The 23,981-nt window shown below is 40.6% G+C and overlaps 1 protein-coding gene and 1 long non-coding RNA gene across 3 annotated transcripts in view; one reads left to right on the top strand and one right to left on the bottom strand.

The window, feature by feature from the left end:
• The window catches only part of GAREM1 (GRB2 associated regulator of MAPK1 subtype 1), a 201,541-nt gene extending 192,686 nt beyond the window's left edge, over positions 1-8,855 (bottom strand). The window contains exon 1 of one of the 2 annotated variants that reach the window (XM_038543581.1): positions 8,672-8,855. In XM_038543581.1, coding sequence (XP_038399509.1) covers positions 8,672-8,792 — 121 coding nt within the window. In that variant the 5' untranslated portion in view covers positions 8,793-8,855. The remainder of the gene's footprint in view (positions 1-8,671) is intronic. The other variant, XM_038543582.1, reaches the window with a different exon arrangement.
• Positions 8,856-9,623: 768 nt separating this feature from the next.
• On the top strand, positions 9,624-10,540 carry LOC119872696. Its single transcript, XR_005361707.1, has 2 exons — positions 9,624-9,835; positions 10,240-10,540. It is a non-coding gene; the product is annotated as an uncharacterized LOC119872696 (long non-coding RNA).
• The last annotated feature ends 13,441 nt before the right edge of the window (positions 10,541-23,981 follow it).

The following is a 23,981-nucleotide window of genomic DNA, read 5'->3' as shown; positions in this document are numbered from 1 at the left end:
AGTATCTGTATAAAGCCTCACATTACTTACTTATTTTTAAGTAGATAATCTGTATCTTCTAGAACTCTCTCTTTAGACACAACTAATTAAACTGTTTTTAACTTGGGTCTGGTGCTTGATTGATTTTGTGGGTCAGTGGTTCCAGGTAAAAATGGACCTTGCATTAATTCAACTGTTAACCTGAAACAGACTAAAAGATCTCAAGCATAAGCTTTCTGAGGACCAGCAAGGACAATGGAATGAATGCTTTGCTTCCGGAGAATGGAGTTCTTGGATTCCAACCACCTTTTGCTCGCTTGTTGCTGCTAAAGGAAGAAAGAGGCAATTCAAAGTGAGTATCAGTCATGAGTATAACACCTGCAGGGATGGAGGTCCTGAAGTTACACAAGGGGTTTCCTGAAGCATTTCACTAATCCATTTTTGAATGGATGACAAAATCTGCTATAACCAGAGCTTCCTAATTACCAACAAGGTAACAGAATATTAAAATAGAAAAGTAAAAATTTGTTACTTTTAGATATTTGAGTCTAGTTCCCTGCAAAGAGGAAAACACTGTCAATGTGAACTAATTATCTGAACTAATTAACAAGAACAAATGTTCATTTCTAACATCATATAGTCTGGTATTGAGAAAACTGTCATATTTGAAAAAGAAAATATCTGACCAAGGAAGTTTTCCTCTACTAGTGGAGAGAAACAAACAGAACATAACTTCTTTTAAACCTTCACAGGGATACAACTTTAAACGCTATTCACATTCCCTTTTAAGCTATAACCAGGCCTACTTATAATAACTTACTGAAGATGTCAAATATTAACCTAAATAACAAATATTTTCATAACTATAAGACTTCGCATTGCATTTTAAATTCAATGTGATATTTAAATACTTCAAACTAAGTTTAAGAATTAGCAGAATCAATTAAAATAACTTGCCCTTAAATTACAAAGTAATTCATCCACAAAACTGGAAAAAGGCTTGGGAACATTGTTTTTTCCTTCTTTTACCACCATGTAATACTCCCACAAGAGCATAAAAGGAAACTCATTGTCTGGGATTAAGACACTAAAGTTTCAAGTCAATCTTGGGGCTATTCTAGGAAGATGACAACTGTACCAAATTAGCAGTTGTAGTTTTGTAACACTATTTAAACCAAATGGCTTACTTTGCTTAGAAGTAAAATCCCTGGTACCCTGAGAAGATAAAACATTGGAGAATTAAATGGTTAGCTGACTATCCATCAGTCCTATTCTTCATTATAGTGTAAGAGTTGACTAATTCCCAAGATTTATGGTATTCTAGTCCAAACAAGATTAAAATTTCAATGATATAGCTAGAAGTAATATATACCGCAGGCATCTTAATTACAGAACAAAAGAACTATCAAGAGAGCAAAAAATCTAAAAAGGAGTTATAATTTCTAGAAATAAATTTTTAAAATATTAATAACTAATGATCCTAAGAATCATTATTTCAAGGGCACCCAGGTGGCTCAGTTGGTTAGGCGTCTGCCTTTGCCTCAGATCATGATCCTGGGGTCCTGCTCAGTGAGGGAGTCTGCTTCTCCCTCTCCCTCTCCCTCTCCCCCCGCTTGTGCCCTCTGTTGCTCACTCTCTCTCTCTCTCTCAAATAAATAAATAAAATCTTTAAAAAAAATCATTATTTCATGATGATCAACCAAGTCTTTATTTTACCTATTGCTAATTTTAGGACAGACTACCTCAGTTCTAATTTCTGTATTTATGAATATGTCTATTACAGTGGAAACAAAATAAAATTCTATCTCAAATGTGCAGAGGTCATAGATGCTTTAGTATATAGATATTTTGGACCCGAAAATTTTTAATCCTGAGATTTGCTGATTCATTTATTAACTGCTTATGAAATACCTCTTATATGCCAGGCATTAAGCTAAGAACTGGGAGATAGTAAAAAAAAAAAAAAAAAAACCTGAAACCTTAAGTAAAATTTTAACCTGAAATTCAAGTAAACATTTTTATTCCACTAACGAGCAGGGGTGGGAAGTAGCTGAGATGTAGGGGAGCATCTTCTTATGGAAATGTCTTCTAAACAGCTTAAGTCCCATGAGATTTAAAATATTTTAGCTGGTCTTTTCTATGTTGTCTAATATGACAAAATAATACATAAACCAGGAATAAAAGTTATTTTTCAAGTGACATCAAATAGCTGGTGTTCTCAAGATTGATAGTCCTGCTAAAGACCAGAGGGAGTTTATGAGTCTTCCTAGAACTGCAGCTCAGGAAGTGAAAAGACAGATACCTTAGGAATCTTGAAAATAAACGAGTTTACAAGCTGGCCTACTAGGACTTCTATTTCAATAAGGAAGCCAAATGAGCAAAAGAGACTCCAATATGCTCTTCAAACTATGATATAGTTAATCGCAATGGTCAAACCAGTTTTCCTTTTACAGACAACCGATTATCTTATGGCTTTCAAGACAGCCACCTTTCTTGAAAAGCAAGAGCACTGAAATAGCTATGTCCACATCTTGTCTTATGGGTCTGAATGCTTATACATCACTGTGTATTGTCCTCCAAAGGTCCTTTCCCAGTCTTTTGTCATTAATTTATAGGCATGGCCAATTAGAATAGGTGGCAACCAGAAGAAAGTAAAAGAATATGGCATATAAAAGAATACTGAAGAGGCTTTCTTCATCACCCACTTGGTATATAACATGATACAAGGCACTCCTTTCCTAACAGTTACGTAAGTGCTTAGAAAATCATCATCAATCCAGTAAAAGTAGCAACACTAGACAAAGATTCCAGTATCTTGGTAGCATTTATTTGGTCGGACTTGCATGTGATTCTGGATTGTTAAAAGTTTCTTTCCTGAGATCCCTGGATGACGCAGCGGTTTAGTGCTTGCCTTTGGCCCAGGGCGCGATCCTGGAGACCCAGGATCAAATCCCACGTCGGGCTCCCGGTGCATGGAGCCTGCTTCTCCCTCTGCCTATGTCTCTGCCTCTCTCTCTCTCTCTCTCTCTCTCTGTGACTATCATAAATAAATTTTAAAAAAATTTAAAAAGTTTCTTTCCTAACTTCCTTCCCAATCTTGGGTTAGTTCATAACACATTCTCTCTGATAAAGACCTTACACCACCTTTTTTATAACCTGTGGATTATCGGATCTGGAACGCTCAAAAGGAAAAAGACTCAACTTACCCAGAGCACTTACCTCAGTATCTTTAACCACACAAAAAATAAAAAAGTATTATTCAATGCACTTCTGATACACTCTGAAGCATCCCTCTCAACCGGTCTGCAACTCCACTACTTCAATCTTATGTATGTGTGCTATTTTGCAATACACATGTATTTCACATATATTACTGCATTTAATTCTCAAAGTGGGCAGATATACAAAAATGCAGACTGCATGGGGACAGAGATTCCTGACTTCTTCAGTTTTATTTTCCCCATACTTACAACAGGCCTTGACACATAGCAGGGGCTTACTAAATATTAGCTGACTGAATAAACAAATATATCAATAACTAGGAGATACATGGACCAGTATAATGTACATCTTTTTCTGCATGAGAGAACTACAAATCAAGGGGGTTATTAAGACACCTGACCAAGATCATGTAACTATGAAATGGCAGCTCCTAAACCTGAACAGAGGTCTCTAGGCTTCAAACCCAGCATCCTTTAAACTACTGTCTCTCCCACCTGGGGCATATATACCCTCTTACAACATAGAATGTCAGAGGAAATGAAGCCATGGAAAAGCATATCTTCTGGGAATAATATTTACACTAGGTTAATTTAGAAAAAAAAAAATTATATACACATCAATCATGGAGATTCTGAGAACCTAATTTCAAAAATAAGACACAGATCTAGAACACCTGTGACATCTGCCAACAACCACATGGAGCCTCTCTGTGTTCAGAGTGTTCATGTCTCTATTATTCCAGCCTTTGAGGCATTTACATGGTTGTCAGAGAGGCACTTCAGCACAAAACAAGGACCAAGTTTCCACAGTGCCAACACACCTGGGCCTCAGCATCAGCTCGGATTCCTCTGCACAGTTGGAAAGGAGAGGTTGCTGCCAATCCATCATTGCAGCTGCCTCCAACTGCTACCATCATTTTCTCCCTCCTGGTCATTCCATGCAGGCTTGGTATTCCTCTTACTTTCAGCAAACAGGGCCAATAACTAACGCATCTTTCACTGATGTAGGCCAGCACTCTTCGAACAGGGGTACATGTCTGATGCAAAGCCAGTATTTCCCATCAGAGCTGTAAGGGAGTCCATTTCTAGAGCTCCAACTCCTCAATATTCTCTTGTCTAAAAACTGATCTGGGGATCACAGCTATGATGGAGGGACATCCATCCCATGATGAAAGGAAGCTGTCCTCCACCACCTCCCCCTCACAAAGACCCTTCACCCACTTTACGGAAACAATGCATCTTTAGCTCTTTCTAAACTGCATTACCCCAGGGTGTAAAGACCTCCAGGCAACTAACAAAGAAACAAACAAAAAACACTAATGCCAGTAAAGGAGTGAGTCTTCAGCATCCCATAGCAATTTCTTTTCTAAATCAGGTAATTTCTAATTTTTCATTTCAGACAACCCGAAATATTCAAATACCAAGAGCCTTAAAGTCAAAAGAAATACAAAATGCTTGGTTTCAATTCAGAAAGAATGCCAGTGATCAAACAAGACACTGTCAAACATAAAAATATATTAGATGGGATAGAATTCTGTAGGGGAAGGAAAACCTATTCAAGGAAATATGAATTTAAGGGAAAAAAAGGTATAAAAGATTTTAACTGTTTAAGAACTTATTCGTTCTTAAAATGAATGATGATTAAATGAATGATGCTGGGAATCAATTATAGACCTCGTATTTTCAATGACGTAACAATTTAAAAGGTCAAGATTTATAATACGCTGAAAAATGACATCCTTTACAACTGTTTAAACTCAAGATGAAAAGTTTTAGCAACTGGCTTAAAAATGTGCTTAGGATACAGACTTCTACAGGATTTCCTAGGAGTTACAAGAACAAAAAAGGTGGAAAAAAGCTGCTATAGACTAAACCACTGGAACCTTTCCAAGGCAAAATAACTGAAGAGATAAAGAATGAGCAATTTCCCACCAACCTACTTTTGAGTTAGGACAGGGTGGAGATGGGGTTGGGATTAGCATTTGCTCCACCCTCTTCTTGGTCTAAAACACATTTGTTGAACCCGATTCTACACCCAACAGTTTCTAAGACTGATGACCAGGTTAAATATCTGATTTCAGCTGCATTGTTCATGGGGTTAGCCCCTGGCTGATGAGCTTGTATCTCACTCCCTAAGGAGAACTGCTACTTCTTGGGTACTTTTCTTTGTGTTTTCCACAAAAATTCATGAGGCAGTACCATGAAGGCTCACCATTTTGTATTTCCCTTATCATCCGATGACAAATTTCACCACTGGGAATGCAATATTAAATGTGTCTATCTGACTGGCATTTCATGAGTAACATGCATTATGCAAAGAACTGAAGAGTTCTTTACTGCGTAGTTAGTATTTTAAGTATGGCAAATGTAAGGAAGAATAATCTCAACAGGCACATCTACGTACGTAAACCCTCAGATACCATGTTTTTCCTTCTTTTTCTGATTTTGTACTCTCTTCTTCCCCACTGCCCCTTTCGTCTTGTCAGCCACTCCTTTGGGAAGCAGAAAGTAGCTAAATATGATGGATGAGGCCAGCACTTAATTCGGTGTCTACACTGTTTGAAAAATATTGACTTTCCGGTCCTCAAGCTCTCAGAGAGACAGTGGGGCTATTTAGAGTAGACATTAGACCTACTTTAAACCTACTCCCATTTAGTATGAGGAGGTAAAGTTTGAGATAAAAGGTCTTTCTTTAGAGTCAGAAAGTTGGCTGAAAATCCCACTCCACACATTTACCAAGTATGTCACTCAATTTCTCTGAATCTTAGGCTCTCAAAGTTCTTAAAATGGTGTGCCAAGGATTTGAGGCAACATGCACCAAGCACCTAGAAATATACAGCACATAGTAGGCATTTAATAATCAACAGGTATGAAATTAGGTGTTTAATGGTCTTCAATGGCTACTTAAAATTAGCCAATAGTTCTCTCTTGGCATAATGTCAACTAGTGGCATGTTTTTCAGTTTCTTTCCAGTCTCTTTTAAAATAAGTGATTTGGAAAATGACTACCTTTCATGTCTAAGTACGGTGTGTGTGTGTGTGTGTGTGTGTGTGTGTGTAAAATGTACCTGGTAATACTAAAACTAGCCAAAAGACACAAAATGAGGAGAGCACAAAACTTGAGATTTCACCTACAGCTTTTATAAATATGGCCACGTGTCCTTAACATGTCCTAAACATTGCTGTGAATTCAATGATTGACTCTTTGAAAGGCTATACTAATTTAATTAGTAAGCTAACACTTCCCCTCACTGAATCAGCCAAGTTTTGTTTTGTTTTTTAAAAAGAATACCTAATATTGTCAGGCTGTGGGGAGAGTGGTACTCCTACAGTTCTCATGGTAGTTGAAATGAGTATCACCTTTAGACTCTGAAGCAATCTGACAATGTATATGAAGGACTCAAAAAAGATTCACATACTTATTCAGAAAGGCAGGAATACACACCAACTCAAACAAACAGATTTATGGTAAGGGTCTTCATTACATCACCAACTAGTAATAGTAAAAAATGAAACAGCTGATGTCCACCACAAGGATCAAGATTATACAGGATAGGCATCCCCTGGAATATTATGCAGCTATTAAAAACAACAACAAAAAAATTAAGATGGGATTGTTAAATGAAAGAAACAGAGTATCAAGCAGTATTTGACTAAGATTCCAAATTTGTGTGTGCCACTGTTGATTCTCAAGTGGTAATAAGTGAAAATTTACAATAAAGAACTACACAGTGATCAAAATCCACTCCACAGCTTTGAAAGGACACAGTGTTAAGACTTGCTACCCACGTCCTAATTTTAAAAAGAAGTGTGGGATGAGTACACTGCTGATTCAGATCCTTCTTATGAATGACAGGGATAGGAAAGCAGATAATAAAGCTAAAAGTTATATCTGCAACTGACATTCAGCCTCTTTAAACTTTCAATTTAATGAAGCGTTTGGGTGACTTTTATACCACATGCATCAATGCTCTCTGCCTAGGTAAGAAGTTTTGGCAGCGTGCAGTGATGAGAGAAGGTCGGAAAAGGTGAGGACTCAAAACCTTCCAACATACACAATTTTGCACAGCGGAAGAGGAAATGAAACACTGAATACACACACACACACATTCAGACCTGCAGAAACACAATTAAAGCCAGGAACACTTAACCACCTCCACTATATGCAGAAATGTCTCAACACACTACCTGTCACTCCTGGGTTCGTCTGCATTTCAATACTAGTTTGAAAACTCCTTGTTTATTCCCACCACTACCAAGACCAACCAAACACGCCAAGATTGCTTTCATGAACTTTCTTGCATTTATTTCTCACATCAGTACTTCAAACATCTAATCTGACCCCACAGATAAGAAACAGAATAAAAATGCCTTTGGACGTTTATACATCTCATATTACACACTCTTGTACTCCAGTAAAGGAGTAACCCAAATCCTTGTGACTTGAAATGACATCTTTCTGCTCAGTGCTCTTCTGACTTGGCCTGTGTGACCACAGTTCTATCTGCTTGCCTGCCAGCCTGGGCCCAAGTGCCTCCCATGGCAGAGCAAGCATGTTTCTGGAGACAGTATGAAATTACAAGAAGCCCAAAGCAACTGATGTTATTGTGAAAAAACACAAAACACAGCTAAATTGCCACCGAACATGTTACGATTCAAACTGAAAGGGGTCTACTTGCTGGACAGTTATGCACTTGTTTGCAGATGTCACGCCGCAGAACCAACAGCTGGGGGATGTTTGGTTGGTTTCTGGTGGTCAGTTTCAGGAAATACAGGGATTTCTTAGTTGAGAGCTCAGGTTCCAAATCAATACAGGTTTTGGAGCCTCAAATTTTTTTTTTCCAGCCTTGAAATGTGCTAAGCTAATAATTAACCTGAAGCATACCATCACTTCTGCTAAAAAACATTTTCTACGCTCAGCCCCAAATTACTTTCAGTTCAGTTAAACAAAACAGACAAGCTGTAATAAAAGGTCTCTGGGAAATGTGATCCCTTTCACTGGTCACCCAGGAGCTTTTCCTCTTAAATCTGCTGTTCTCCTGGGGCGGGGGGGGGGGGGGGGGGGGGGAGGGGAAGGAGAGCATCCAAAATAAAGATGCCACCCGAAGCACAATGATTTTGTAAGAAAGTTGCCTAAGATAACTCTTCAGGGTTTCTTTTCCCAGGTTGAGTAATTCTTGCAGGCGGGTGGGGAGGGACAGCTCGCCTCCAAAATTACGATCCGCAGAGGTTTCCCCAATGTTGATTTTTTTTTTTTTTCTTAAGGCGTCCTTTTTAATTACACTGCAAGGGCTCTGATTTTCACATCTCTAGCTGCTGCGGGGGGCGGGGGGGCAGCTGGGAGCAAGGCGCCGGGGGGCGTGCAGCCCACTCCCCGCCCGCTCCCCCCACCCCAGCACCCGCGCGCACACCCGCGCCGAGACTGCGGTCCCCGCCGGTGCGCCCTGCGCCGGCGGCCGGGCCGGGACTCACCGCTGTCCAGCCGCGCGATCTGGGGCAGCCGGTAAGTGCTGACCAGCAGGTCGAGCGGAACGGCCACCGAGCTCCACTTCACATCCTTGAGGCTGCAGCCCAGGGAGGGCGCCGGGTCCATCTTCCCCGCCTCCTCCTGCCCCGCGCTCCCGCCGCCGCCGCCGCCGCCGGCACCACCCGCGCCTCGGCGGCCGCGACTGCTCGCGCTCGCGGTCAGGGGCGCGCGGGAGGCGCCGGGCACTCCGGCCGCGGGCAGCGCGGGGCACGGCGCAGAGGCGGCCGGAGGGAGGGGGCCCGCGCCCGGCTCAGCCGCGGCCGCGGGGCATGGCCGGGCGCCCCGCGTGCCCTCAAGCCCGGGCAGGACTCGCAGCGGCCCCGCGCCTGCGGGGGGGGGCGGCGGCGGCGGCGGCGGCGGCGGCGGCGGCGGCGGCGGCCGGGGTGGCTGCGGCGGCTCGCGCTCCGCCTCCCTCGCCGGCCCCGGGTCTGCAGCTGCGGCGGCCGCCCGCTCGCCGCCTCCTCCCCTCACCCCTCCTCCCCGCCGCCTCGAGCGTGTGAGGAGGAGCCGCGGGGCTGAGAAACGCCATAGCAGCGCTCCCAGCACTGACCAACAAGGTGCGAGCAACGCCTGCGCAGCGCGGGGAGACGCCGCCCCCGCCCCCGCCCCCGCGCCCGCGCCCGCCTCCCGGGCGCCGCCCGCCCCGCCTCCCGCGCGACCTCCGCCTCCCGCGGCCCCGCCGGCTCCCCGGGGCGTGCGCCTCCCGGCCGCGGCCGCAGCCTCCGCCTCCGCCGCCTGCGGCTCGGCGCGCTCCGCGAGCTTGGCTCTCGCTCCCCCGTCCGACCGCTCCGGCGCCCTGCACCCTCCCGCGCGGCTGCTTCCCGGAGCCCAGCGCCGGCGCAGCGAGCTCGGCGAGCTTCCTCCGGGCGGTGGCGTCGGGCCCCCGCCTCGCTGCCGCCCGCCCTGCCCGCGGGGGACCCCTCGGCGCCCCCTCCTGAGCGGGCCCCGACGCGCCCGGAGCGCAGAGGCAGGCGTGGGGCGCCCCTGGCCGCTCCTCCCCGCGACCCCGCAACTCTGCAGACGCGGTGGGAGTTGATCCTGCCAGGCTAGACTTTGCAGGGCAGCCCGGCCCGGAAAACACCCAGGCGCCGAGACGGAGAAGGGCGACGGTGGGTGATTAGTGCCCCCCAGAAGGGGAGGTGACCGTTCGGGTCAGTCCCTTCGTTGTCCGGACGCGACGCTGCAGACCGCGGGCTGGGAGGTCACCAGCCCCCATAAGCTCGCCAAGGGGGTCCCCGGAGCCTAGCGGGGCCACTGTCGTCACACGCTTTTCCCGGTTGTCCTCTTCCAGGCTGTAAGGTCGGGATGGCCCCCCTCTTGCGGACATGCATACCGAGGTAGTTCGGCCTGTACACAGCAGTGCTGGGACTCCAATCCCGGGTTTGCTTCCCATGATAAACCGTTGTTGCCTCCAGTGTGGCGCACGCATGGCCTGCTCGCTGCGGGCGCCGCTCAGGGGGTGAAGGGGGCTGTAGAATTCCTCTTTATCTAAGTGTACCCTAATCTTTTGCAGGCTTTATTTTACACTACCAGAAGTGAGTGGTTGCCGGGCGAGAGGGTTGCGTATCAGCTCTTCGTTCTCAACACCAACAAGCACCTGCTTGGCCCACCCAAGGGGTCTTGAATTCCCCCGCTCCCCTCCCCCCGCTGCCTTTCAGCGGGCTGCCTTGGGTCTGTGCCGAGGAATAAGCCCCAACATTAGCAACTGAAGAAGAACACGGAGATTCTTCTACGCTCGCCTTCCTTGTCCTCTCACTTTGAAGCATTGGCAACAATTTTCACAAAGTTGTTTTTGCAGAAAATGTTGACCTTTATGTCATGCGCATCAAGATTTTCTTTTTTAAAGTCCTGGGGGGGGGGGGAAAGTCAGAAATATTTTAATATGTTATTATACTCAGGATCACAGGCCCATTACAGTTCTAAGATTTTGCTCACCTAAAGAAGAATTTTGAAAAAGTGTAAGGAGCTAGAGCTGCCTGGCTGGCTCAGGGGGTAGAGCATGCCACCCTTGATCTAGGTGTCCTGAGTTCCAACCCCACGTTGGTCATAGAATTTACTTAATAATAACAATAATAAACCACTGGGCCACCGGGACTGCCCTCTTTTTAAGTTTTTAATTCCAGTTGGTTAACATACAGTGCAAATATTAGTTTCAGGTGTACAATATAGTGATTCACTGATTCCATACATCACCTGGTGCTCCTCACAATTTAAATAATTTTTTTTGCAGAGATAAAATCTAGACTCCGAAAATGACATAGAAAACCTTTTTTTTTCTGTGCCTCTCTGTGTGTGTCTCTCATGAATAAATAAATAAAATCTTTAAAAAAAGAGAGATTTTATTTACTCTTGACAGACACACAGAGAGAGAGAGGCAGAGACATAGACAGAAGGAGGAGCAGGCTCCATGCAGGGAGCCCCATGCAGGACTGGATCCCAGGACCCAGGGATCATGAGCTGAGCCAAAGGCAGATGCTCAACCACTGAGCCACTCAGGTGCCCTGACATAGGAAATGTTTAAGAATGGGCAGGGTGGAGGTCCTTCCACCAGTAAGTAGATTCTAAAACCTTATATGATAGAATGATTTCTTTTTAAAAAAATAATTTTCTGCTGTTATGATATCCTCTTTGAAAGTGTCAGGGAGGGGATGCATGGTGGCTCAGTGGTTTAGCGCATACCTCGGGCCCAAGGTGTGATCCCCAAGTTCCGGGATGGAGTCCCACTTCGGGCTCCTTGAATGAAGCCTGCTTCTGCCTCTGCCTATGTCTCTGCCTCTCTCTCTGTCTGTCATGAATAAATAAATTAAACATTTGGAAAAAAAAAAGTGTCAGGGAACAGGGGTGCCTGGGTGGCTCAGTCTGGTAAGCCTCTGCCTTCTGCTCAGGTCATGATTCTGGAGTCCCAAGATTGAATCCCATGTTGGGCTTCCCACTCAGCAGGAAGCCTGCTTCTTCCTCTCTCTCTACCCCTCCCCCTGCTCATGCTCTCTCACTCTCAAATAAATAAGTAAAATCTAAAAAAATAAAAGTTTCAGGGAACAAAATTCCTATAATTCCCTCTCCTGCAAGAATTGGTGACTTATGACCCAAAGACAAGAAAAAAAGTAAAAAGATTAATGCAGTTAAGTTTTTTTTTTAATCAATAAAAGACTTACATTAGATTTGCTCTTATTGCAGACCTTGCAGAAAAGGCTTCATTTTAATCTTGAGTATTAAAAAGAAGACACTTTAACGAGCTACAAATTCTTATGTAAGTCTCATGTCCTAGGAGAATGCTTACAGAAAGATCTTATCTGTGATAACGGAGAGGGTTCTGGTTAAGCTGTAAGGAAAATCAACTAAGAAAGTAATCTTTCCATCTGGCTGAACTGCACTTCCAAACATAGTATGAGGAATTATGTTTAAGATTGTTGGACCAATGCAAATCATGTAGTTAAAGGCATAACAACTGGGTACAGGAATAAAGTTTTCTATAAAGCAAAATTCCATGTACTGGTCCCTTATTTCCTACTAGGTACCTTATAAAATTGAGATTTGTGAGAGGCAACATATTATGGTGATTACAAATATCAACTCTAGAGCCTGATGGCATGGATATGATTAGTGCCTCTGTTACTATGTGGGATCTTGGGCAACTTCCTATTTCCTCAATGAAAAATGAGGATCATTGCTATAGAACTGTGTGTGTCCCCCCCCAAAATTCTTATGTTAAAACTTAATCCCCAAAGCGATGGTATTTGGAGGTGGGGCCTTTGGGAGGGGATTAGGGATATGAACCAGGAAGCGGCTCTCTTTAGATGTGGAATCTGCCAGCACCTTGATCTTAAACTAACAAGCCTCCAGAACTATGAGAAATACATTTCTATTGCTTATAAGCCAACCTTTCTTTGGTAATCTGTTATATAGCAGCTTGAATAGGGTAAGACAATAATAATAGTTATTGTGTCATTGGGTTTTTGTCTCATCTCATTTAATATATGTAGAGCATTTAGAATAGTGCCTGACACATAGGAAGTGCTATGAAAGTACCTACTGTTATTATTAAAAGAAGTATTGGCTCTGATTGAGGCAAATTCTAGAGAAAAGATGAAGAGACAAATGGAGCTGTGAGGTAATGATTAGATTTTGGAAGCGCAGTTTACTTTAACAAGGAGCAGAGAGGAACATTCCTCAAATGGGAAACCCAGGAGCCTACTCCCATTTGTGAGACCTCACTTCCCAAATCTAGAGTCTGTGGGGTTAACTTCTTCCACAGTGAGCCAGCCCTGCCACACAGCAGATTCAGGCAGTGACTTTGATGGCTCTTCAGATGATCTAATAATGTTGATAAACCAAAGAGGGAATCTGGCACATGATACTATAGAACTCATCTGAGGGATGCTTCACAGCTTCCTAACTGTGAAACTACTGTTTATACGTACATAACTTGTTAATTCCCTGCATTATCAGCTTTGAAAGATAAAAATATTACATGTTGGTTTTCCTCATATCAGCATGTCCTGGGTCACATAATGTGCTAGCAGTTCAGTGTGATATCAAAGTTCACAGCCCCACTGGTTTTCTAGGTCTCCAAATTCTTTTCCCTTTCAATTAATTTCCATGCCACTGTCAGAGTTGACTTAAAAGTTACTCTCTGACTAAAACCTTGTATAGTTATCTGTATCCTCCTTATCTGTGGAATATAATGCATGATATAAAAAGTTTTTCCTGATGTGGCTGAGTCTGCCTCCCCAGCCTCATTTCTGTTGACCACATTCTGACACCCTAGGATAACAGTAGTATCTTCCTGTAGTTGCCCAAGTGTACCAGGCTAACACACACCCTTGAAGACATCGTTTTGTCAGCACAGAATGCCTTTCTCCCTTTCTCTTCCTGTGAATCTCCTATTCCACCTCCGCCTGCAGTAGTTCCCCCTTTATCCACAGTTTTGCTTTCCATGATTTCAGTGTCCCCATTAACCGCAGTCCGGAAGCAGGTGATCTTCCTTCCGACCAATGGTCAGAAGGTCTGAGGTAGCCTGTCCCCGTGTCTCAAGCCTGCATCACTCACTTCATCTACTCTCACTTCACCTCCTCTGGCAGCATTTTATTGTCTCAAGTCATCACAAGAAGAAAGATGAGTACAGTACAATAAGAGATACTTTGAGAGAGAGAGATGAAATTTACATAACTTACTATGGTACATCGTTATAATTGTTCTATTTTATTAATAGCTATTGTTGTTAATCTCTTACTGTGCCTAATTTATAAACTAAACTTTATCATAGACATGTATGTATAGGAAAAAACATACCCCACAGTGATCAAAGTTTCAGACATCCACTGGGGTCTTGGAAGTATCCTCTGTATAGGGACTACTGTATTTGCATTTTGTGAAATGCTGTGTCTTCTCCTCCACGATACTGATCACCTATTTTCCTGTATCACCACTGTACCTGAAAATACCCCTTCGTAACTGTGCTAATTGCACTGTGACTTATTTTCTGTTTTTACGTTATCTTTCCTTACTAGACAGCAATTAACCATGGGCACTGAACATGTATTTTATTCACCTTTGTTTGTCTGGCTCCTGCTACCATGCCTGGCACATGGAAAGTACTCAATTAATGTTTGTCAAATGGAATAACAAGCTGAGTCATGAGTCATCTTCTTGCTCTAGATTACTTCATAGGTCACTACATCTTTGGATTATAAACAATTATTATTCATCAAGTCTAGAAAAGAACAATGCTTCCTATCAGATTGGCTCCCAATTTTTTTCATTCACTTGAAAATTTGAATTTCACTGAAATCAAGATCTGCACTTTTGCCACTGAACTGGAGATATACCTCTAGACTATCAGTTACAACATTTACTAAAACCATTAGCATATTGTTAGCTTATTGTTTATTAATTTGTGGTCTCCCTTACTAGGATTTTACCCTCAGAGGGGCTTGTTCTATTTCTTTGCATCCCTGGCACCTGGCATTTAGTAGGCACACTCTCTCAATAGATGATAGAGAGATAGATAAATTGATCTTTCTTTCATTTCTCTATTTATCTAATCTATCTTATTGATAAAATGGATATGCGAAGTCCCATAAAGAAACATATCCCATATGGATACTTTCAGGAAGGATTTAAAAGCATATTCAGAAATTTACTTTGTCATCTCTTTCTTTCTTACTTTTGATATAGTATATGCCTTTCTTAAATAGATAATCAAATAATACAGATATTATATATAGGAGCCAATATAGGTGCCAATATAGGAGCATTAAGGAAAACTATTCCAAAAATATCCTTAGCTACAAATTGTATATCCTGGGGCATGTTTGCTTTTCAAAACAATACACAACATATTGTATCCCCATTTAAACACATATCACATTGTAAGCCAGTATACACATGCATACATAACTGAAACAAGTTTTACGAAATAATGCTTTTTTGTGTACTCCTGATGTGTATTGCATCCTGATCTTGTAATCTATTCTTTTATATTTAATTTTTTAAAAATTAGTCATGACCCACTAATTTTATTTCACAGCCTATAATGTAACCTATGGTGTTAAAACCACTATTTTAAATAATAGTTCTTTTTTGTTCATTAGGTGTCTACAGTTCATCATAACAGGGAACATTATGGCTGAAGTAGTAGGGACTTGTGAAATTCTAGAATAATCAGAAATGAAAGGCAAATGATAATTTAATGATTGAATTTACCAAAATTATCATGGGTCTGAATGTGTAGTGTAGAGCTTTACAGGTTATAAGTTTGGGTTTAGAGAAGCAGATAGCTCTTTGTAAATGGTGTTTTTCCTCCCAATCAAGTACAAGACCTCAGTTTGAGGAGCTGCTGGTAATGAGTAGTAAGTAGTCCTGGGTCTGGTGTGGTTTTGTAAATTTTGAGCAAGGCTTTCCAAAGGAATGGTCAAGTGATCCATAGGTTAGCTATATAATTCTAGCTATATAATTCTATATAGCTATATATAATTAGCTATATAATCCATAGGTTAGCTATATAATCCTTGACTAAAATAAAACACAATTACTAATTACTAATTTATTCATTTCAAATATATTAATAAGTTGTTTTTAATGATATGTTTAAAGAATTGGTTAAAGAAATAGTTTAATTGGCTATTATGAAGTAGACAAGCTAAGGTTCCTTTCATTTAGTAGAGTCTGTATCATGACATAATTTAGATTTTTCTTAATATATGTATTTAATGTGGCAAAGCACGGGTAGAAAAACTTTCATTTTATTAGTGCCAAAGTAATAGTTAATATTATCAAATATTTTCTTGTGCCAAAATCTTTGCAGGATATGTCTGATGAGTTTGCTGTTGGCATTCAGTAATTTGAAGCTTCAGATGAGTTTTAATGTCAGAGGCAGTTATAGATAGCTTCTGTTTCTCAGCCTTTCTCTAGAAAAATAATGAGATTTTAGATCCCTGCTGACCAGTCCTCTAAAGAAAGACCATCATAAAGGTTTCCACTCCTCTTTTGTAGTAAGCAGTGAAAAAAAGAGAAAGACGGGAAGACTGTTATTGTGCCAGACACTTCTCCTACGATCTGACTACCTTGATCCAAACTGGATGTGCTTTTCCTCCTTAACTGTTCATTATTCAGGTTCCTGGTCTATGAAGGCTAGACCCCTTAATTTATTTAGAATTGCTTAAGATCACACTTCACTATTTTCTATTCACTCTAAAACCTACTTCTTAAGGAGTTTGTCTTTTCCCCACCTCAGAAACAAATTTTAAAACTCCCCAAAATGCCATTTAAAAATGTTTATTTTATAAAATGTTTTAAATATAGAAAGATCCAGTGAAGAAAAAATATGACCTATAATCTCACCATTCTGAGTTAACTATTTACCACTCCTCATATTTGGTGTATATTCTTCTACTTATAGTATACATGTATGTGTGTGTGTGTTTTAATTTGGATCAACCTATAATTTTGTAGTCTACCATTCTCATTTGACAATGTATTGTGAATATTTTCCCATGTCAGTAAGTATTCCAAAATGTGATTTTTAAATGACTGGATAGTTTCCCATTATATGAACATACTGTAATTTATCCAACTCTTCATGAATTGGCATGTTTATTATTTATATACTTTTTCTATTTTTAATAATGCCTTCATGACTATCTTTGTAAGTAAATCTTTGGATATATCCACGATTTTCTCTCTTAATATGATATGATTCCCATAGGGGAATTGCTGTATTAAAAAGTATGAACTTTTTAAAAAATATTTTATTTATTTATTTGAGGGAATGAATGAGTAAGAGAGCATGGGGGGAGAGGGAGCAGAGGGAGAGGGAGAAGCAGACTCCCCACTGAGTAAGGAGCCTCAGGCAGGGCTTGATCCCAGGACTCTAGGATCATGATCTGAGCTTAAGGCAGATGCTTAATTGACTGAGCCACCCAGGTGCCCCCAAAGATTGATTTATTTATTTGAAAGAGAGAGCGCACATGTGCAGGCACATGCAGGGTGGAGGGGGAGAGGCAGAGGGAGAGGAAGAGTCTCAAGCAGACCCCAAGCTGAGGGTGGAGCCAGAGGTGGGGGTTGATCACATGATCCTGAGATCAGGACCTGAGCTGAAACAAAGACTTGGACGCTTAATGGACTGCACTGCTCAGGCACCCATTATATGTATTTTGATTAAGATGCTATATAAAGGTTATGCTTCTGTTCCAAATCTACATTTGTAGATTAGCAATATAGAAAGATAAAACATATCTAGCTCAAGTTGATCCACCCTCAGAATCACATATTTAAATAAGTGCCAGGGAGTCATAGAGAAGAGGAAGACCAAGTTCCACTTTGATCTAAATTATTCAAACTAATGTAGAAGAAAATACCTTTAGAAGAATTGTGGAAACTCTAGGTCTCATCAAAGGTTCTGATTCAGGTGAAAAATATATCTGCTTTCCTTCCCAAACTCCCCTCCCATTCTATTTTGAGATACATTTATCCTGTACTATTGTTTATCTCAGATGATTAAAATATAGTTTATTGTTTATTGTTTTCACTACTTGCAGTCCTATATACTATTGGACTTGAAGTCTATATACTATTTTCCAAATACTTTATCACTATATATCATCTATACTTCATACTTTGTTTTTCCTTCCCTATCACATACTTCATAGTCCCATCTGAACTAAGTACCATCAGTCTTTTCCAAGGACACAAATCATTTATTACATTTTTTGAATTGATGTAAATGGGAATGAATTCACTAAGGAGAAAGAGAAAGAGAGCAATGTATACAATATTAATATAAACCTCTCTCGTGGGCAGCCCTGGTAGCTCAGCGGTTTAGCGCTGCCTGCAGCCCAGGGTCTGATCCTGGAGACCCGGGATCGAGTCTCATATCAGGCTCCCTGCATGGAGCCTTCTTCTTCCTCTGCCTGTTTCTCTGCTTCTCTCTCTCCTCTCTGTGTATTCTCATGAATAAGTAAATAAAATCTTAAAAAAAAAAAAAACTCTCTCGTTATATACTTTAGTGTTATGCTTTACATTTACCATTTAAAAAGAGGTGAAAGATACCAATTTGAAAATAATGACCAGGGCAGCCCTGGTGGCGCAGCGGTTTAGTGCCGCCTGCAGCGCGGGGTGTGATCCTGGAGACCCGGGATCGAGTCCCACATCGGGCTCCCTGCATGGAGCCTGCTTCTCCCTCTGCCTGTGTCTCTGCCTCTCTCTCGCTCTCTCTGAATGAATAAATAAATAAATCTTAAAAAAAAAAAAAAAAAAAAAAGAGTCAGATGCTTAACTGACTGAGCCACTCAGGCACCCCTAAAATTAAAAAAAAAAAAGAAAGAAAGAAAGAAAATAATGACCATATTCCACTTTATCCATTATATGTCTAATTTATCAGGGGCTTAGAGTCCCTGGCTGACTCAGTTGATAGAATATATGACTCTTAATCTCCTGGTTCTGATTCCAAGCCACGCATTGGGGGGGAGAGTTTACCTTAAAAAAAGAAAAACAAAGATTAACAGCAAAAAAAAGAAAATATTTATAACAATTATTGGAACAGCAGCCAGATCTATCCTATCGTTGCTACGTTTATCATAGTAACTAATGTCTTTTCAGTAGAGCACCATACTGTAGTCTGTCCGTTTTTCCCTTCATTAAAGTTTTAAATGTACTTTGATTAAATTTCTATATCAATATTCATAGCTCATTTCCCACTCTTCATTCATCCATCCATTCATCTATGTATACATTCATTCAATAAATATTTATTGAATATTTATGTGCCAGATATCATTCAAGCCAATAAGAAGAGAAAGATGAGTTCTTGCTCTGAAGTATCTTACTCTAGTGGAGGAGCCAGAAACAGAATAAATACAGGGAATTATAGTCCAGCATGTTAAGGGTTAGAGATAAGTAGTGATATTTTGAGAGTGCAAGCAGCGTCCTCTTAGATGGGAAGGAATTGTATGAGAACACCATGGATTTCTTTGATGAGATGACCAACTAGAGAAACATGCAATTGAACGAGTTTGCCAAGTCAAGACAGAGCAGGGAGAGGACTAGGAAGTGAACACTAGGGAAAAGGAACAGTATGAGAAATGCCATGAAGGAGGTGAGAAGAATGGGCAGTCCCAGTGGTGCAGCGGTTTGGTGCCACCTGCAGCCTGGGGTGTGATCCTGGAGACCTGGGATCGAGTCCCACATCGGGCCCCCCGCATGGAGCCTGCTTCTCCCTCTGCCTGTGTCTCTGCCTCTCTCTCTGTGTCTATGAATGAATAAATAAAATCTTTAAAAAAAAAAATAAAGGCGGCGAGAAGAAGCACATTGTGTAGGAGGAACTTAATCAGTTTGATTTTGCTGTAGCTTGATGATTAAAGTAGGAAGTGGCCAAGATGAGGCTGGAGAGTTAGACAGGATTCAGATCATGGAGAGGTTTGTCTATCCTATGAAGATACTTGAACTTTCCTTTAAAAGACCTATAATAAATTATCTGCATTATAGTCATGGGAGCTACTGGTATGGGGGAGTGCTTAAGCAGAGAATGTGTTAGTCAGACTTGAATTTTGAAAAGAAAGTATACAATCTAGATTTGGGGAGAATACTGAAGGGGACAAGCAGAAAGCAGTAGAAGCTGGTAGTAGGTGTCAAAGGGTAAAACCAAGATAATGTATTTCCAGAGATGGAAATAAGGGAACAGATAGGATATATTTATTAAGGAGGCAAAATTCTCAGGACTTGTTTATTAATTCACTTTATGGGATGATGAAAATCTCCAAAAGTGATTCCCTTAAACACCAAGGTGATCTGTTTAGAATCCAGTTTGAGTAGGCATAGAGTTAGTGCACAGAGACAATTAAGAAAAGCCAACAAGAACTTTGAAATAAGAATAACAATGTTGAACTCTCAAGTTGACCAATAATACATTGGAGTGGAGATAAAGCAGTTGCTTTGGAGGGACAAGACAACTCCCAAGTCGAAAGTATTGACAGTGTCAACACATAACAGGCTTCAACAGCATAGTTTATTTCAGGCTGATACTGTTAAACTGACTTTTCTTTGCTCTAATGACATGCCTACTTAGCAATGAAAATTTTTTCTGGGTTTCTTGCCTGAGGCCCTGGGAATGATTATTCCATTAACAGTTATGGGGATGGGGAAAAAGAGACAATTGAGTACATCAGGGAGAGAAAGAATGGGTTCAATTTTGGACATGTTAAGTTTGAGTCACCTGTTAAATATCCAGATGTGAAGTAGGCAATTGGAAACAGGGAGCTGGAGCTTGGAAAGAAATTAGAGACAGACATGCATATTTCGTAGCTGAACTCCTATAAATGGATAGAATTTCCCGAGAAAGAATATACATTGCAAAGAGAAGTGGGACAATGACAGAATCTTGGGTGACTCCAACAGAGGAGGAATGGTCAGAGGGGCACCTGGGTGGCTCGGTGGTTTAGCATCTGCCTTTGGCTTGGGGCATGATCCTAGGGTCCTGGGGTCAAGTCCTGCTTTGGGCTCACGTGGGGAGCCTGCTTCTCCCTCTGCCTGTGTCTCTACCTCTCTCTGTGTGTCTCTCATGAATAAATAAATAAAATCTTGAAAAAAAAAAAAGAATGGTCAGAGAAATAGGACTAGAAAGACAATTAATGCTCTCCTTTTCCTATGTGAGTTCCTTCTCTTAACTTCCTACCTGAACCTGTCTCTTGGATAGAATCAATTTTGTTTTTTTTTTCTATAGTATTTTGGGTAACTATTACCACAATGATTATGGTTATCTATGTGCTTTTCTTAAGTCTTCATTAAATAGTAAATTTTTTGGTGGCATTGTCAAGAACTGCAAAGTTTTAAGAATTTGCCTATTTGCAGGCTAACAAGTTAGTCTGCTGCAGCTTCATGTATGTTGGCAGTAGAAGGGAGACTCCTGAATCAGAGGTAAAGAATTATTCTTAGTCTATCAATGCAGCATGAACTTCAGTTCTCCTTGTTCCAAGTCCCATGTGGTGACTCAGAGTGGCCCAGGTGGATGCTACATATACAGTGGGTTTATGCAATAGCAAAGAAACCCTGAGATTAAGGAAGCAAATCTTTGACAAGCAAACCTGGCCTTCCTTTTCCCCAGAGGAAGATGTTCTTTTTTATTATGCTAGACATTACAGAAACTGCCTTCTGCTCTGAAGGAAGATATTATCTTTACCTTCTAGACTGTTCACTGTATAAACATCCTTGAAAAGATGACCCAAAACAAAATCCGTAAATGCCTCTGCTCACAAGACATGCTGAAAACATTGAAGACCCAAGGAGATTTGTCTCCCTGTAGGCACACTTAATGTCTTGTATATTTTTATATAGCCCTTGAATCTTGAAGTTAGTGCCTTGCATATGACTAGGGCTAATAAACATTTGTTTGAAATGGTGATTTAGAAATAACATCAACAATAGAAATAGTGTAAAAGATGTTTCCGAAGAATTATTTACACTAGGCTAAGGCAAAGGTTGCTTTTACCTTCTGCCATATACCATTTAGATAAACACTACATTTATGACTATGACGTTCTTGAGAACAACAATGCGTAGTGTTTTTTGCTTCCTAGAGTCTAAAACAGAGCTTAGAACATAGTAATAGAGAAACAAAGATTTGTTAAATGAACTGAAGTATGTGGCCGATCACACAGATGCAAGTGATGCAGAATTCAAGGTGGGCTTTTTGGCCTTCTTCGGCTCTTCTGCTACTCCTTGGAGACAACACTGGCAGTCTTTACAGTTTCCAAACCATCTGAAGAAAGGAAGATAAAAACACCAGGACTTAGTAGAATACTTCCATGAAAAACTTTTATTTATTTATTTATTTATTTATTTATTTATTTATTTATTTATTTATTTAACCTCAGGAGCAATCTGGATGTCCAGGATATGATGAAATGGACTTTCTCATATCTTCTTGGTAGAAATGTGAATTGGTGTTTATTTATGCATTTGGCTTTTTAATGAGGCTTTAAATACCTATCCATCAATTTAATTTTCAGAAAAAGATCCTACTTAACTACAAAAAGTAAGTTTTATGTACAAATAGATCAAACCCAAAACTTTATTTGTAACAGCATAAAATTTGGAGATTCTTATTCAGCTCAAGAAGGAGTTCTATTCTGAAGTGGTGAATCTCTATATACCATGAAAAGACAATAGCAAGTTTTCCTCCTTGGAGACCTTTAAAAAGAATAAATGATCACCATTCCTAGACAATTTAAATATTGATGTCTTTCCCAAGGTCTTTTCCATCTCATTTAGTCTAGGTTTTATAAACTATACTTCTCTATAAGGGAAGGTAATGCAGTTTCCAATTGCTTCTTGTATTTGGGGGTTGATCTTTTAATACAGTGATACTCAGCTAGAAGAATGGAATTGAACTCTCTGGGGATGTATATTCAATATTAAACATTTTACATTTCTAATAGCGGGAAAGGTATTGACTTCAAAATTGTTTCAGTCTAGAAAGTTGTTTTTAAACTTTGTTTTAATTTAGAATCATCCTAGGGTGCAAGGGAATCAATTTTGGCTCACCAGGTAGAGAATACCACTCTTGATCTGAGGATTATGAGTTTGAACCCCATGTCGAGGGTATAATTTAGTTTAAAAAATGTAGAATCATCCAATATTATTTGTATTTACTCAAAGACATTGAGGAGATCAAATGGGATCTTGTCAATTTGTATCCTATTATTCCGCCAAAAAAAGTGTCACCAGTTCATATCAAGCCAGAAAACAGTAGGTAGAAGATAAGAATATTTATTTAAGATTTTTTTCATGCAAAAATATAAATTTTGATGAAGTCTATTTAGTACTTTGAGGATTTCATTAAATTAAGTGTTGGTATTAGGTTCGTGCAATGTCAAAAAGCAAATCCCACATCTGGAGAGAATATGGAAGTAATTTAATAAAGCATTTGACCTTTTCATATTAGTCATAATTCCATCCAGAAAAAGAGTTAATAGAGTTCTTTTTATTAGTAAATCTCATTGATGCCAAGATATTCATTGGCATAGTTAACTTGCTTTTATTTGAAGTATGCATTCTTGGATCTCATTGATATAAATGTGAGATTTGGTGTCTTTCATTTTTAGGGAACTCCCTGAAACCCCCTGAAACATACACAGACTCGCTGAGCAGTTTACATCACGTTTCTCTGGAGTTTTTAAAAATGATTTTTATTTTTAAGTAATCTCTATACCCAAGGTGAGAATTGAACTCCACCAACTGAAAAGATTCTACACCACCTTTCTCAGGATTAAAGAAACACAAAAGACTGAAGTTGGCCAATATGGGTTTTTCTACTCTCTACATTTCTGTGGTCAATCTATAAAATGAAAATGATAGGATTACTATCTTCTGGGATGAATCCAGCTCAGGCTCTGTAGAAAAGAAAGAACAATGTCCTATTACTTTTCACAAAAGTGATAGAGAAGGTAAAAGATAGGGTAAGAGTTGAGAGAAAACCTGAAAATGGAAACATGGAGAGGGAAGGATAAGGTGGAACAAAGGAGATAGAAAACTGCGGGGTGCCTGAGTAAGAAAGCCTATTGGAGATGACTGAGTTATGACTGGGAAAGAACTGTGTCATTGGGGGTTATGGCAACAGTGAAGAATAAGTAGATACCCTTGAGGGAGATGATGAGGAAGGGAGGTTTGTGAGAGTGAGCAATGGGGGGAAGAAAGAGGGAAGGGTAACCGTAAGATAAAATCAAATTTGTGCTAATAAGTTTTCTTCTCTTTTCCTGGCAT

Source organism: Canis lupus, chromosome 7 (genome assembly GCF_011100685.1).
Source record: "Canis lupus familiaris isolate Mischka breed German Shepherd chromosome 7, alternate assembly UU_Cfam_GSD_1.0, whole genome shotgun sequence".
NCBI classification, from domain to species: domain Eukaryota; kingdom Metazoa; phylum Chordata; class Mammalia; order Carnivora; family Canidae; genus Canis; species Canis lupus.
Note: the sequence above shows the minus strand (reverse complement) of the source record. Positions and strands in the feature narration are given on the sequence as shown.